This window comes from Monodelphis domestica, chromosome 1 (genome assembly GCF_027887165.1).
Source record: "Monodelphis domestica isolate mMonDom1 chromosome 1, mMonDom1.pri, whole genome shotgun sequence".
In the NCBI taxonomy this organism is placed as follows: domain Eukaryota; kingdom Metazoa; phylum Chordata; class Mammalia; order Didelphimorphia; family Didelphidae; genus Monodelphis; species Monodelphis domestica.
The window spans coordinates 698,846,298-698,863,176 of NC_077227.1; the positions used below are offsets into that span (position 1 = coordinate 698,846,298).

General features: G+C 37.9%; 1 protein-coding gene across 1 annotated transcript in view; it reads right to left on the reverse strand.

Moving 5' to 3' along the window:
• Positions 1–2,723: 2,723 nt before the first annotated feature.
• ZDHHC7 (zinc finger DHHC-type palmitoyltransferase 7) overlaps positions 2,724–16,879 on the reverse strand; it is a 70,433-nt gene continuing 56,277 nt past the window's right edge. The window contains exons 5-8 of the mRNA XM_001365353.4: positions 15,972–16,068; positions 15,425–15,506; positions 12,142–12,272; positions 2,724–4,831 (exon numbers count right to left, since the gene is read on the reverse strand). Of these exons, the coding sequence (XP_001365390.1) occupies positions 4,655–4,831; positions 12,142–12,272; positions 15,425–15,506; positions 15,972–16,068 (487 nt within the window). The 3' untranslated portion in view covers positions 2,724–4,654. The remainder of the gene's footprint in view (positions 4,832–12,141; positions 12,273–15,424; positions 15,507–15,971; positions 16,069–16,879) is intronic.

Consider the following 16,879-nt stretch of genomic DNA (forward strand, 5'->3'; position numbering starts at 1 on the left):
TTTATACTTTCCCACTTATAGGTTCCCCACACCGTGCTTCCCTTTGCTCAGAACCACCCCGTTCTGACATGACCCAACACCTGGCACTTCTTTCCTTTGAAGTGCTCACAATGTGAGCTGAGGTCCCCAACAGCCAGGCAGAACTCTCTCTAGAAATGTCTAAGCTCTGCTGGGTCATCTTTTCCAGGGTGATGGCTGCTTCGTGTCCCTCGCTGGTTGGTGGGATAAGAGAGGAATTAGAACCCGAGGTCTGGACGGTCGGGAGCCCCAGAGGGCAGCCGGTGCCACAACCCTGGCTCCTCGGAGGACCTGGCACATTTTGCACCCCATTCGGTGCTTCACATCAGGTTTCCTATATTCTCTTCTTTTCCCCCACCCAGTAACCCTAAGGTGTCAGGAAAATGCTCCCTGGACCCAAGCCAAAGGGGACCATCGTCTACTCATCCTAGATGGCTATAATAGGGGACAGCGTCAAGTCCCTGTTTGCCCTATTTGGGGTATGACTTTAAAGCCAATAAGAGCGAGTCTCACTCATCTAGGACAACACTTCTCTCCTGTTAAGCAGGTTTATAAAAAGTAGATGCGTGTAAAGTTAACATCACACCAACTTTTCACCCTTAGGTCAGACATCCGTCATCACCCAACAACAGTCTTAGAAGATGCTCTGGAGTTTTGAGGCTTTAATGAGACTGGCTGACGGGAAGTCAGGAGCCCCTACTAGACCCATTTTCTCATCAGTCTGACTAAATGAAATATTATTCTACCGAGGTAACGTCTTCATTCGTATTTCACCCATTTGCCCAAAGGAGTGATGAATGCTTTGGTATTATAAAAGACCCCCTTTTCTGTCTAGCTAAACCTAAGAGAATCCTTAAATTCTATTTTCTAAAAAATACATTCGATTCTCCCTGTTAAAAAAAGGTTAAAGCCAACGTCCTTGTGGTCTGTTGGAGAGCCAATAGACCGCGGCAGGAAACTTCCTTGGGTAGATCTGCCAGGGCATTTCCCTTTACTCTTGGACCTGCATGGATGGAGTCCTCTCAGACACAGCCTAGTGCCATGTCCTAGAACGCAGAAAAGTCCAGCATCTTAAAGGAAATCGAGAGAAGCTGCCAACTTCACAGTTCTTAGAGCTCAAGGGCGCTGGAAAGAACCTGGTATTTTAATAGATGATTAAGGGCCAGAAGGGTTAAGCAGCTGATTCAAAATGGCGGGGTGGAGAAGCATCAGAACCCCGAGGTCTCTGATCCGCCAAGCAAGCACTCCGCTGTGTTAAACTGCCTCCCGACCACCACCAGCTTCTCCTCTAGGGGAACTTTACCACTGAAAATCTCATCCCCATCTTTCCAGTCTAATTTTGCAATATTCCATTGCTATATAATCTTCATATTCCTTGATCTCATCCCATCCTCTCTCCTTGATTCTTTCCTCCCCACTAAAATGTTCTTTTCCACTTCCATACCTGCCATGTAGCCACCCTCTTTTTGGCATTAACCTCTCTACATGTCTTTTCTTTCCTTGTCAACAGAGCCTACATTTTATCTTTAATAAATCCTTATCTTCTTAGAGACAATACAGTGTATTGGTTCACAGGCAGAATAGGAAGGGATAGTCCTGGGTATTAAGCAACTTAACCAGGGTCAGATAGGAAGTGTCTGAGGCCAAATTCGAACCCGGGACCTCCCTCTCCAGGCCTGACTATCCATCCACTGAGCCACCCAGCTGCCTGTGACCCTAAATCTTCTATTTCTTTGCATCCTTAGCACCCAGTATAAAGTTATGCACATATAAAGTGCCTAACAAACATCTGTCTGGTGGACATTTAAATGGATCTCAGAGGCTCCACACTTTGAAGCAGTCATTCTGTGCAAGAGGACATGCTCTAAAGAATCCTCTGAGCATTCGTTTCATTCTACTCTCGCTCGGGGAAAGAGTGACCCTGCCTGCCCGGGTATATACAGACCCCAACTAACCGTCATGAAGCACAGTCATTCCCACTCCCGTTCTTTTCAGTGCACCCCAGGGACATTTTCCTCCATGTAATTATGCCATGTTTACCCTGATTCCAGTGTGGATGGGACTGAAGTCAAGAAGATTGTGAAGGGCAAATCAAGAGGCGGCTAATATTAATGGAAAATACCTCATTGGTAATGAGGTGGAAAAATCTCCAGGGATGTTTTTTTCAGCTAACTTCTCAGAGCACCTGGAAGAGAATCCTGTTTGTTTTAATCATTCTGAACAGAAATCCACCTGAAATATGATAACATATCCTTACAAATAGAACAATTGCAGTCTTTTCTAGGTTACTTATGAGCTTTAATGTCAGGCTACGACTTGGGCCTGTGATGTGCAGGTTAAACGACCTCAGAATTTTGTCTGAAGTAGAATAATTTTCCCTCTGCTCTTCTTCCTCTGGTCGGTCATGAATTTTGTTGGCTATATTTGGCTGCTTTATTTTAAACAGAATTTTCTAGCTTGAGTGTAAATCCACCTTCAGATAAATGCTGGTTTCACAAACACATTCTAGAGTTAAATCAGACTCCATAACACACAATACATACTATTAGGCAAATTCAGCTTGGATATTAGAATTATATCACGAGGCCTGAACACTGTATTAGTATCTTATGCTTCCTTCAAAAAAATAAAGAAATTCAATGAGCCAAGGAAAGAAAGGCACTAAATCCAATTAGACCCACTATCATATAATTACCAACTTTGAGGAATGTCAATGAATGGCTTTATTTTATATAAAAATTACAATGAAAGGGGTTGAAAAAGCCAAGTAGACCTGATTTCACACACATACTTTCTAAGTCTCACAGGATTCAAATTCTGAATAATCTTTAACCAACAGAATATATCATTTTGAAAACCTCATGACAAAGGCTAATATATGCTCCCAACAGATGTGGGGAAAAAAAGATTCTTTTGGAACTCGTCTCCTTTGCCGATTACCCACAAATCAAAGCTTTCGCTTATCTGGCTGCTCTGGATCAATTTCCTACATTTTTTTGATGGCGATCTCACACTAATTAATTCCTTTGTTCATGTGGCTTTTGTGCGCTGGGTTGAGCTCTTGATGAAGTCCATCTCTACTAGTGTAAAGTTCGAATCCAGATGCTTTCTTTGACAATCTTCACAGATAAACAGAAAGGCATTATGTCCAGAAGGAAAATACCAAAATGTTTTGTGTGAGAGATCAGTTTAAATAAGGAAGACCTCTTGGCATGTTACACATTGCTTCTAGATGCTTTGGACAAAAATACACAAACCAGGTGAGTTTAAGGCATTATCCCACCCCCTCCCCAGCCCATCTCATAAGGAGCTCTTCACCATTCAGGCATAGCCCTCAGCTACACACTGAGGTTCCCGGTTCTTGTCAATTGTAGCATTTGTGGCAGTCCCACGTGTGGCTCTAGGCTTTCTGGTGGTTCACTCTTGTTTCTCTTTTTTACCGGGAGAGTTACAAGCATGCGCTCTGCTCTCCTCTGCACCAGAGCTACAACAAGAAGAGCTAAAGTCATGGTGAAATGCTACTGGTCTGCCTTCACTGCGGGCTTATATGATCTCCTCCTTGCTCAGACTAACAATGCAGCATTGAGATACACAGAGATTTAGGTTTTCTAACATGAGGACTGACTCTTCTTTACCAAGAGTGACATTCATCCAGATAATGCTAATTTGGCTGGGAAAAAAAATCAGTTCCAGCTCCTTTATACGCTCAAATTTTTTTTAAAAGAATTAAACCCACACAGATCTTAAAATGGGAAGGGGGAAGGGAGACAACTGATTGTTCTTTGGATCTGTAGACTGTCCAATTGGCAATACATTCATAGTTAGCCCCAAAGGAGGATATCATAGCAGCTTTCTCCTCTTCCCTGAACATAGATTTTTTAAAAATAGCTTGCCATTAAAAATAAAAATTTTAACTTTTTAAAAAAGGAAAAACTACACATATTAAACTTGCTGCTAGGATCAAGAAAATACTTTGTCCTAGGGTTGGGCAGGTGAGAGGAAAAGGGAGTAATAATAGATGGGGGGAGGGAGGAGGAATTAATGAGTGTACCTGATATTTACCTATGCTGCTCAGTGCACAGATCTTTTGCAATTTAATTGCAAGAGATGATAAAAACGAAAGACTGAAATGGGTCTAAGAAAGGGTCCCTCTATTGTTAAGATACGGAGAAAGCAATAACGGAATGGAGTGACATGGTAAACAGAAATTCCCTGATGCTACTGGCTTGAGTATTCTTGTCCACTGAGGATTTTTGTTCCATGATTGACAAATGCAGCTCAGTACACAGGATTTTTAATAAAATAGCATATGTAATACCCCAAACAACATTTGATCAAATGAAAAAGATTTAACAAAAATCATAATCTCACAGTAGAATAATGACATTTGGCTTCTTTAGTGTGGCCACATGCCTTACATTAGTGGTACAGCTGAAAAGTCATTACAGCATCCAGTTAACATCTTGGAAAATTTGTGATCTCTGTGACTATAAATGTATAAAATTTTGCTTGCTACAAGCAACTTGTTTGTGTTGGTTCAGTCCCCATTGGTCACAGATTATATGTCAATAGGCTTTCAAACCCCAAATAAATATCCTAGAGTGCATTTGCAAGTTCCAGTATGGGAAAGTGGGCTTCACACAGAAAACTCTGGACCACCTCTCTTTGACTTCAGGAGGAATCTTCTGATTCGAAATCCTGCAAAAGGATTCATCCATAGGATTGAAGGCTGGCCCCCAAAAACAGATTTCATCCCTTCCCAGCGGAGCCTCCGTTCCCAAGTTGGCTTTTCGCTTTTCAGTCTTTCAATCTCCTGCGTACAAATAAAGAATGATAACATTACTGGCTTGAAAATAGGCTAAAACTGAAGAGAAATTTAGAGAAGTTAACAGCTCAGTTTTTGCAATTAAAAGACTAAAATAAATTAAATTATATACTTTTGTTTTTGATTCCACATTTGATGCTCAAAGACAGAACTCCAAAGATTTCTGATGAAGGAGAGTCCCTAGAGATCATCCAGTCTAAAACTCAATTTATAAACTGAGACTCAGTCAATGTTAAGTAACTTGCCCATTCTCCTACATCTAATAAGAGTAAAAGTTCAACATTTTCTTTCATTAAATGCTAGATATATTTTCCAACAGAAAGATCTTTTAATCCCTAGAATGAAAATAAATAAAACATTTTACAAGTAATTTCATCATAGAAGACCTTTTAAAATCCAAAGAGAAATGTTGAAGTTAAGAGGATGTTTCAGTGGATGGCGATTATGCCATGAGATAGCATGGAGGAGCATTTCACGTTAGCTTAGCAGTTGTATTACAGCCAGGTATTAATCAAAAGTATCAAGCATCTACAGGGTGTCAGGCACTGTGGTAGGTGATGGAGATACAAGTACCAAAATGAAACCTTACTGACAATACTTATAATCTAATAAAAGAGACAAATATAAGACATACACACATAAACATGTAAATATGTATGTCATTGAATGTATGTGTCTGTATACATCAGATATAAGGTTAATAGTACATATATGTGGAGGTAGCTAGGCTCAGTGGTTAGAGAGCCAGGCCTAGAGACAAGTTCCTGGGTTCAAAAATAGCTTCAGTTATTTCCTAGCTGTGTGACCCTGGACAAGTAATTTAACCCCCAATGTCTAGCCTTTACCTTATTGAGAAGGTATGTGGTTTTTGTTTTTCTTTTAAGTACACCTATGTGTATAAGGGAAAGAAAGCATGAACGGTTGGGACTAAGACTTCACGCAGAAAATGGCATCTGAGTTGCATCTTACAGAAAAGACAGTCTATGAGATTGGGGGTAAGGAGATCTAGGCATACGAAATGGCCAGCAGAAAGGCACAAAGACAGAAGATAGGGTGTCATTAATAAGGAACAGAGAGAGGGGATAGCTGGGTGGCTCAGTGGGATTGAGAGCCAGGCCTAGAGACAGGAGGTCCTAGGTTCAAATCTGACCTCAGACACTCCCTAGCTGTGTGATCCTAGACAAGTCACTTAACCCCCATTGCCTAGCCCTCACGGCTCTTCTGCAAGGCAAAGATTAAACAAACAAATAAATGAATGAATGAGGAATAGAGAGAAAGCCACCTTGGCTGAATCAAAGAGTGTGAGAAGAGAAAAAATGTCCACTGTCTTCCTGCCCAGATACGCTGGACTCAGGTTAGTGATGGTCTAGGTCAGCGGTTCTCAACCTCTCAATTTGTAGCAATGAGAATACATAATGCATAGCAGGTATTTATATTCCGAACCACTGGTCTAGGTGAAGCATCACCTAAAGAAGTCCAATCAAGGCTGAGAAAAGTCTCTGTGAACACAACACTCAGTAACTGACTAAGACTACCAACCAAGTACTTGACAAATCCTAAACTCTTGGAGATCCATGTTTTTTTCTGAATCAAACCAAATAGCTCCCTGGAATAACTTTGTCAAGCAAAAGCGATTTTCTTTCTCTTAGCTTTAGATTATCTTTATGCATAATAATTAATCACATCATAAAAGATAATACAACACAGCCTATGAAAGATTGCATGCTTACAACTACGTACAATAGCTTATTACTTCAATTAAGACATGGCTATTGCATGGATGGCTCTTTGGAGGATCCAACATGGGCCACACTTTGCACTACTCTTAGCATAAGGTTATATCAAGACAAAGTTACATTTCTACTTTGAAGAAAGGAACCAAATTACTAGTTCTGACTATTCAAAAATGATCAATTGACATAATTGATCACTAAATTTTCAGAACTTATTTTCTGCATTAAAAAAATTATGTATTATTTAAAAATATTCAATAACTTATCTCTGATTTTTAATTGACAGTATCTAATTGTGAGAAATCAATAAAATAATAGTTTTATTTTAAAAAGAAATGGAGATTGTGAAGATTGGATTTGGCTAACCCCTGACTGTAAGTACTTAGCTCTTCCTTTATTGTGAAGATTAAATTGTAATTTTTAGATTTTAATCCCCAAAGTGTAAACCCAGTATTTAAAGTAGATCTACCCATTTTAACCACAAAAGGTGTAAACTAACCACAAAAGGTGTGAACAGCCATTTCATACACTGAGTAGGAGGTCTGTGACCCACATGTGAAAGAGTGGGCAGTCCTAGTGTGGAGCGTCGGCTGTGATTGGTGGACGTAAAATTTAGGGGAGGTGACACAAGAGAAAAAGGTCTTTAAACAGTGGAAACAGAGACACATAGGATTCATTCATGATCAGTCACTGGGCCTTGGACTGGAATCAGCAGTTACTTGGAGTTGGACTGGAAGACAGACACTCAGCTTAGAGTGAAGACACCTGGCTGTGGAACTGGACCCCTGGAGAAGCTCCTGAAGGAGACCTCAGGCTGCTTTCCTTTTAGATGATCACTGTAGTGACTGTAAAGACTGACTTAGTTCCTTGCCCTTTCTGGAGGTGTGAACCCCCCCCATTGTCTTGAGACTCCTTTGCCCTGACTGGTGTCTTAGAATTTCTAACTGACTCAGAGGAAGCTGGAGCTTTCTCTCTCTCTCTCTCTCTCTCTCTCCCCCATCCCCCTTTTCTCTCTTCCTTAGTATATCCTTAGTATATATAAGATATTTCTTTTGGAAAAATAAACTACCATAAATTCCATTTTACCTTAGTAATTCAAATTGGGATTTAATATCCCTGGCAACCATCAATAATATATTAAGACCAACCTTAAATTTAACAAGACTAAATTATAAAGAACTAGTGGATCAAAGACCAAATGATATGAACAATAGAAAATGTAATCCAAGAAAAGAACAATGAAATATTAGACCAAAATTTCTGGTATGTTACTAAAACGATCCATTGGGGAATTTTTTTCCCTCTAAAATCTCTCATCCATACAAAAGTGAGATAGAACAGATCACTGAATTGGGCATGTAATTTGAAAAAAAAAAAAACCTACTAGAAAAATAATCAAGAAAGCCCCACCTATTAAGGATAAAACTAGAAATTCAGAAAATCAAACATAAACAAAAAAAAATTCTCCTTAATTAATAAAACAAGTTGATTTTGAAGGAAGAAAATACTAATAAAAATCAACAGTTTGGTTTTTTTAAAGGATCAAATAGACTACATCAAAAAAGGTAAAGTCACAATAATTACAGCTAAATGGGAAAAACTATCAGAATCCATTTGTCCAATTATATGCAAACAAAACCAGTAAGAGATGAAATGGATGAATACTTTCAAATATAAAAAAGAGATAATTTTTAAAAACATCTCAAAAAAAAAAAGGAAAGAAATTTGACTAAGCCAAAGGAAAAAACCCTTGGATCAGTATATTGAAAAGAGTGGATTTTTAACAAACATTCAAAGAACAATGGATTACAATATTATATAAGCTAAAGCCTACCTAATTCCTGTTAGGCTATAAATATGGTTCTGACCCCTAAACCAGGGAGAGAAAGAAACTTCTTGATTATATCACTAATGAAAATACAGAGATATTAAACAAAATACTAACAAAACATATTAAAAGCATTATTCTCAATAACCAGATTTGATTTATACCAAGCATGCAGGGTTGGTTCACTATATGGAAAATTTTAAGCAGACTATATTAATAGCAAAAATAATATAAACCCTATGACTGTTATCAAGACATGAAGAAAGGATTTAAACAAAATTTAATACCTGTTTAAAATCACTTTAAAAAAGCACAGGAAGGGGCAGCTGGGTAGCTCGGTGGATTGAGAGCCAGGCCTAGAGAGAAGAGGTCCTAGGTTCAAATCTGGCCTCAAGACACTTCTTAGCTGTGTGACCCTGGGCAAGTCGCTTGACCCTTATTGCCTAGCCCTTACCACTCTTCTGCCTTGGAACCAATACACAGTATTGATTCCAAGATGGAAGATAAGGATTAAAAAGAAAATCACAAGAATAAATGCAATTCACCTTAACATGGTATATTTATCAAAAACCAAGAGTCAACATTATGTTAATAGAAAAAAGGCTATGGTGACTTTCCAATAAAAAACAATAGGGGGCAGCTGGGTGGCTCAGTGGATTGAGAGCCAGGCCTAGAGACAGGAGGTCCTAGGTTCAAATCTGGCCTCAGACACTTCCCAGTTGTGTGACCCTGGGCAAGTCACTTGACCCCCATTGCCCAGCCCTTACCACTCTTCTGCCTTGGAGCCAATACACATTATTGACTCCAAGAGGGAAGGTAAGGGTTTAAAAAAAAAAAAGCAAGGATATCCATTTTCACCCCTACTGTTTGGAAAATTCTAGAAATGCTAGCTATAACAATAAGAGAAGAAAAAGAAATCAAGTGAATAAGCACAAGCAAAGAAGGGGTAAAACACTTAACTTTTTTTTTGTAGGTAATGCCATTTCTAAAATTCTAAAGAACCAACTAAGAAGAATCAATCAAATTGGTAACTTCAGCTAATTTTAGGGATATAAGTAACACTGGCATGCATTTCTGTAAGTTATTTAAAAAATCAAAGAAAAAGAGATTGAGAACTTCCATTCAAAATAACTGTAGAATGTATAAAATATGAGTCGATCAAGACATCCCCAAGAAAGCAAATGAAGCACAACCACAAAACATTTTTTGAAGATATAAAGGCATAACTAAATAATTGGAGAATTAAGTACTTATGGGTAGGACATGCCAAAAGGGGGGAAAAATATTGCCTAAATTTATTGAGGTCATTCCAAACCATCTATCAAAAGTAGGACAGGACAAGAATTCATTTGGAGAAACAAAAAATCAAGAATTTTCTAAAGAACTGATAGAAAAAGGTGGGAAAATACATATCTAGGAATACAGATCTCAAACTGTAAAAAAGCAGTCATAAAAAAATACTGAGTATTGGCTACAGAGTAGAAAAGTTGGTAAGTAGAAAAGATTAGGTATATAAAACATTGAAGCAAATATAGTAGCAAATTATTTGATTAACTCAAAGAACCCAAATACTTGGGCCAGAGAAAAAACTCTAAGTAGCCTGGCAGAAATTATGTATAGAACAACTTATCCCAAAGGCCAAGATAAACGCCAAATGAAAACATGACTGAGATACAAATGGTCACACCATAAACAAGTTAGAAGGTTAAATGTCTTTTGCATAAGGGAAAGGCAGGGTTCATGACCAAACAAGGAACACAGAAGCACACATGAGAAAAAACTGACAATTCTATTTACATAAAATTTAAAACTTTTTGCATAAATAAAACCAAATACAATTTAAATTAGAAAGGAAATGAATGGGAGAAAAAAAATCATTGCAGCAAGATTTTCTATTAAAGGTAAATCATTCCAGACATATAAGGAAGTGACTCAAACATACAAATAAGTCATTCCTCAATAGTCAAAGGATATGAACAAGCAGTTTTCACAGGAAGAAATCTGAGCTATCAAAAATTATGTTTTTAAATATCCTAAAACAGTAATAATTAAAAGAACTGCAACTTGGAACAACTCTAAAGTTCCAATCCATCAGAATGACAAAGATGACAAAAAAAGGAAAATGACAATAGCTGGAAGGGTTATGGGACAACAGATGCACTATTATACTCTTGAAGGGAGCTGTGGAATAGTCCAGCCTTTCTGGGAAACAATTTGGAACTATGCCCAAAAAAAGTCACTAAATTCTGTACAATAAGGCCTATACTGTAAAGAGATCAAAGAAAGAAAAGGACCCATTTGAATAAAAATATTTGTAGCAGCACTTTTTGTGCTAACAAAAAACTGGAAGCTCAAAAAGCATCCACCAATTGGGGAACAGCTGAAGAAATGACAGTATATAAATGTAGTGAAATAAAACTGCAGCATCCTAAGATGCAAAAGGATCAGTTTAAGAAAAACTTGGCGCAAACTTACATGAATGGAGGCAGAATGAAGTGAACAGAATCAGGAGAACAATTTACAAGTCTAACAAAAATATTTTTAAAAATCTAAAATATCTAAGATCTCTGATGAATGCAATGACCCAATGAGCAACAGTAATTTCACCTCCTAACAGAAATGCAATAGACTCCAGGTACAGAATGAGATATACATTGTTTTGCCTGGCCCATGTAGAAATTTGCTTTACTTGACAACATACATTTTTTGCAAGTATGGGTTTTTCTCCACCCTTCCCCCCATTTAGGGGATGGGGATAGTTGAAGAAGGAAGAAGGAAATATGGGAAGGAAAGGGACTAGTGATATATTTGGCCCCCACCCAAAAAAAGGAATTAAAGAAGCATTTTTTAAAAACCCCTACCTTCCATCTTAGAATCAATACTGTGTATTGGTTCCAAGGCAGAAGAGTAGTAAGGGCTAGGCAATGGGGGTCAAGTGACTTGCAGAGTCACACAGCTGAGAAGTGTCTGAGGCCAGATTTGAACCTAGGACCTCTCCTCTCTAGGCCTGGCTCTCAAACCACTGAGTTACCAAACTGCCCCCAAGAAGCATTTTTTAAATATGCAGAAGAGAAATGAAGTAAACACAGTCCAGCAAGACAGCTTTGAAAGTTATACTGGGGGGCAGATAGGTATATAAGTGGATTGAGAGCCAGGCTTAGAGATGTGAGATCCTAGGTTCAAATCAGGACTCTGACTCTTCCTAGCTGTATGACCCCGGGCAAGTCATCTAACCCCCATTGCCTAACCCTTGCTGCTCTTCTGCTTTGGAACCAATATTCAGTCCTGATTCTAAAACTGAAGGTAAGGGTTTAAAAAAAAGAAAGTTATACTGAATTTATTATACCGTGAATACTTTTTTTTTAAAAGCAACCTAAATGTAACTTATATAATTTTATATATAATCTTTTTTTGGTAATGAGGAAACACTTATTTTGTTTGGAATGCCTTAAGTTCAGTTTCTTTTTTTAAATAAAATTTGAAAAAAAATAAATTTAAGAAGGAAAATAAAAGATACTAGCTGTAAAGTCCATGGATAAGGATTCAAATTCTCCCTCTGATGCTTATTTCCTATCTGTCAGTTCCCTAGACTTCAGCTTTCTTATTTACAAATAATTGTATTGGATTAACTCCTCTGGGGAGGTACCTTCCTGCTGTGATCTGTGATCCAGCAGTCTGAGGCCCCTAAACCCCCCATTTCAGAGAATATTACAAAAAGCAAAAAACTCTGCCCCTACCGTTTCGTCGTTGCATATTGAGTGGATCTGAGTGCCAAACATGACTGCGGTGAAAGTGAGAAACAAAAGACCCTCAAGGCACAAGAAGATCAACAGGATTACAGTTACAGGTGGAGAAAAATCACTGCATTCTGTGAAACAGGTCAAGAGAATCATTCATTAGAACAGAGAGCATATCCCCATTGTGTCAATGTAAACAAAAAGGTCACGAATAGAAATCCTAGCTCCTAAACAGTATAGGAAGGACCATATTTATCTGGCAAAAAGGCAAACCCAATTGCAAACAGAGGCCCCAAGACCCAGGGAAAGTTTGAATGCCTTTGGGGACTGGACAGATCAGCCCTACAAAGGCCACCTGACAATTTTGTTTCCTAGTCATTGTCTGATTAGACAGGAACTGCTTAATTTTTGTGAACAGTTTAAAAATAAGCTAGGAAATTTTTAGTTTTTTACCATAATAAAAATTACATTACAAAATTTTTAAAGTGTAGAAAAATTAAAAAATCAAAACAATTTACTCTCCAAGAAGGTACAAAATAGCAACAACTTTCATCTTTCTACAGTGAAACTTCTGACTAGAACACAATATTTGTAAATGAATAAAGCTAGCCTGCTTCATTCCCAATGATACATAACTATGACCAGATGCCTCTCTTTTTATACATTACAAATATGCCTCTTTACAAATAGGCAAACACATTTTGTGATTGGGCATATCCCTAATTGTGAGTAACATAACTCTCAGCCTCAAAAAAAAGGGGGAAAATGGCATTACAGAATCAGGCATAATTAATTTAACTAGTCATAAATTCAAGGTAGTCCTCATTGGACTATCAAGAAAATAAGTGATCTAGAGTTCACTAAAGAAATATACATGTGTTGGCTCACATTCTAAATCATACAAGTTAATTAAAGAAGGATTTTCCCCCTTATATGCCAAGTCCTTTTAAGCAAAAAAAATTCTTTTTTTATACTACATACAAAACTAAAGACATAACTGAATAAATTAAATCTTCTTACTTTTCAATATCATTCAGCTAAAATGAATGACTAGATACTACTTTTCATGTACACTTCTTCTAAATGAGAGAACTGGCAAAATAAAAGTTCAATATTTTCTGTTGCTTCTCATATTAAGGACTTTCTCACAGTTCCAGCCCAGAAGTATTGTTTCCTGGTGGCCCACACTGCATTTTTTCACCTCTACCTACAGTTAGCTCTCACCTCCTCTGTTGACTAATTGCAGGAGGCCTGCTATTCATATTCAGCAGAAGCCCGAAGGAAAGGTTTGAGAGAGCGGAGGAGACCACTGCATCCTTGGACAGCATTTCAGTTCAGTAACTGGAGGTGTCTCTCCTCTCCCCACCCTGATTCATCCACCAGGAAAGGCCTTTTAAACAAAATCAGAATTACCAACCCTAACCCCTTAACTCACCCAGGGAAGACACATAGTGAGCTGACCAAGGGGAGGGGGTGCTGCTCCAGCTGGTATTTTTACAAGTCTGAGAGGAATACCATGAATCTCAACCAGAGCTGAGGAGTAAAGGGCAGGATGGGGAAAACAGAACAACTGTCTAACCCTCCTTAATGGGGCTATTTATGATGAGCCTTTTGTTTTTTTTAATATTGCCAGAATATCAGTCAAGCCAAACAGAAATACATTCTTGAATGTCCGAGCTAAGGTTTCCTTCTGTTAGTGCTCTCTTCTAACAGATATGAAAGCATGTCATTTCCTTACTGAATCATAAAATCTCTCCCTTCTCCAAATGCCCAAGATGGTGGTGGTTGTTTAGTCATTTCAGTCAAGTTCAACTCTTTGTGAGCCCATTTGGGGTTTTCTTGGCAAAGATACTGAAGTAATTTGCCAGTTCCTTCTCCAGGAATGTCCAGGGTAAGCTTTAAGAAAAACTAAATGTCTCTTAAAATTTTTAGAGAATGACAACACAGCTACCTTTCTAAAATGGTTTAGTGTTAAGCCCTATTCAAAGGAGGAAAATTAATTTTCCAAGTCTCTTGCTCTTAAAAAGAAACAAAACTGTTTACACTGGATAAGAGAAATGATTATTTTATTTTATTATCTCTCCTAACAGTGAGGTTAATTTCGTTAAAAAATTTAACATGGGCTAGTAATATTTTGGATTCACTTCTAAGGCCACCCTAGCTAATAATGGTATCATTCAGAGTTTATACAAAACCTAAAATATGTCTCCCTGAAGCAAGTCAGACACCTCACATTCTATCCTCATTCACAGCCAGTCCTCTGAAGTAGTCTAATGGCACCCAATGACAACATTGAACTTCAATGAATGGAAATTCATTAATATCTTGGGTAGTTCACTGAATACATATATATTAAATATAATGGCTTTGAGGCTTTTTTTATTTTTAGTCGTGATCATAAATTTGAAAACCAGGCTCTTTGTAAGCAATCAAATGAACATACATGAGAATTCCCTAAGAGTAGTGAGAAATGCAGGGCATGGCTATGAGAAAACCCAGCTAACCAGGCCTGAGGGGACATAAGCCTATAACCACTTTAACCTGATCTGGATCAGTGCTCTTACCACTCACACCAGAAAACACAAGCTTAAAATTAGAAAGGGCAGCTAGCAGCACAGAGGAAGAATATCAGACCTGGAAGGAAGACCTGGGTTCAAATCTAACTTCAAATGCTTCCTGGCTCTGTGACCCTGAGCAAGTTACTTAACCCCAACTGCCTAGCCAATAGCTTAGAATTCAAGGCAGAAGCCTTGAAACCAATACTTAGTATCAATTCTAAGCTAGAAGGTAAGATTTCCCAACGCCACCCCTTCAAAGAGCTCAAAGCTAACAAAGGCAAGAGGAGAAAAAGAAATTTTATCAAAGTAGGATAGACCATTATGTCAACACTGAAAATTTGTTTTTTAAACAAATGAACTGAGAAAGAAGGGAGAAATTTTTGGCAGGAATAACATTCTAATGGGAGACAGAAAATTATACTAATTTCTATTAGATACAGTATCTGGAACAAGCAAATATGTAACTCTCCAAAGAGCCAAATGATATTTGTGACTGAGGGAAAGCTGATTATGTGGCTTCACTGTGGTACTAGAGATAGAAAATTTTGGTGTCATAATGTAGACAATCTCATCCTAGGAAAGCATTCAAAGAGACAACAAATTCTCCTCAAAGCTAAATTTTTTTTAAGTGGTTGCCACATTTGTTTCTTTGCACACACAAAAGTATGTTAACACTATTTCTGTATTTCCAGGAACAATTTTAATATACACAAATATTTACTTACCAGTCCACTGCCCTCGGACACAGGAAAAAAACTGAAATCCACACAGAATCAGAGCGTGAGCTGAAGACAGGGCTATATACATCTGGAGAACAGAAAAAGTAGATGGGTATCTTAAAGCAGTGATCTGCTATGAACAGAAAAGAGTGAAGGACAAGGGCATTCTTCCTATTCGGTTCCACAAGTCAAGTAAAAAGAATGGCAAATACAAAGCAGTAAAAGTTAAAATCTTTTAATCCTTGAAATCAAATAGTGTTGCCATCTACTAGCAAGCCTAAGTCACAGGAAAAATTCTTCTGTGGAAAGCAGCAGTGGATAAGCATTTCTGATCTGATAGGTCATCGTGGCTCAGACCTGGAGATATAACTGACTCTTCATCTACTTTTTAGCAGCCACACAAGGGTTACAATCTGAGCCTCACCATGAAGGAGAGATAAGGAAGAGCTGGCTCAATCCTAGAAGAAAAGGGCCTACTAAAAACAAATTGATAATCAAAGGAGTTTAACAATCACTGTAACCCCCCCACCCAAAAAAACATTTTTTTACTTACAGTAAAGAGCACAAAAAACCTCTGATTTTTTTCTCCCACACAATTGTTCACCCATGGGCAGTGGTGATCCATCTTCCGAATACATCGCTTACAAATACTGGAAATAGAAAGGGTTTTTTTATTTTTAATATTCTAGCACAGACAACCACCAGAATAACATAACTAAGTAACTCAAATAAAAGGGCAGAGAAAACAAGGAAGAAATGGAATTAAATTAAAATATCAATAATTACATTAAGTCTCAAATTTACAAAAGTGGTTATGTTCTCAACACTTCAGAGCATAAAGAAAATGTTGGCCACAATGAGAGCTGACAGTGTATAGGGTGGAGAGGCCACTGAGAAGGTACCTTTGTCTATCCCACCGCTGGTCACGAAAGAACTAACTCTGACCTAGTCTAAGTTCAAATGGGAGAAGGAAGGTGATTCTAGGCAGCAGCAGATCTGTGAACAAGAAAGAGCCCCTGGAATAACACAGTCATGGCTGTTTCTATGTCTAAGGTCAGGACCTTACTGTACCCACTTACAAAACAATTATAGTTATATTGCTTCAAAGCAACAGCTTACAACCCAGGGCCTCTGGAGTTCCTAGAAAAGGTCTGTGAATCTATATGTGCATCAAGCATTTTGTTATTTTGATTGTTATTTTGATGATGACTAAACAAATCTCAGATCTCACACATATTATGTAATTTGTGCTACTAGGACTAAAATATAACTTCACTGAAATGCATTAACGAATTAATAGTAGCTTTCTAATATTAGCTATTTCCTTAGGAGACAATTACTAATAAGAAAACATTAACTACAAGTGTCTGAAATCTTTGGCTTTACAACAGGATCACTGTAGATAAAAAGGCTAAATCACTGCTTTAGTCTACACAAATATTTTGAATGCACACAATTACT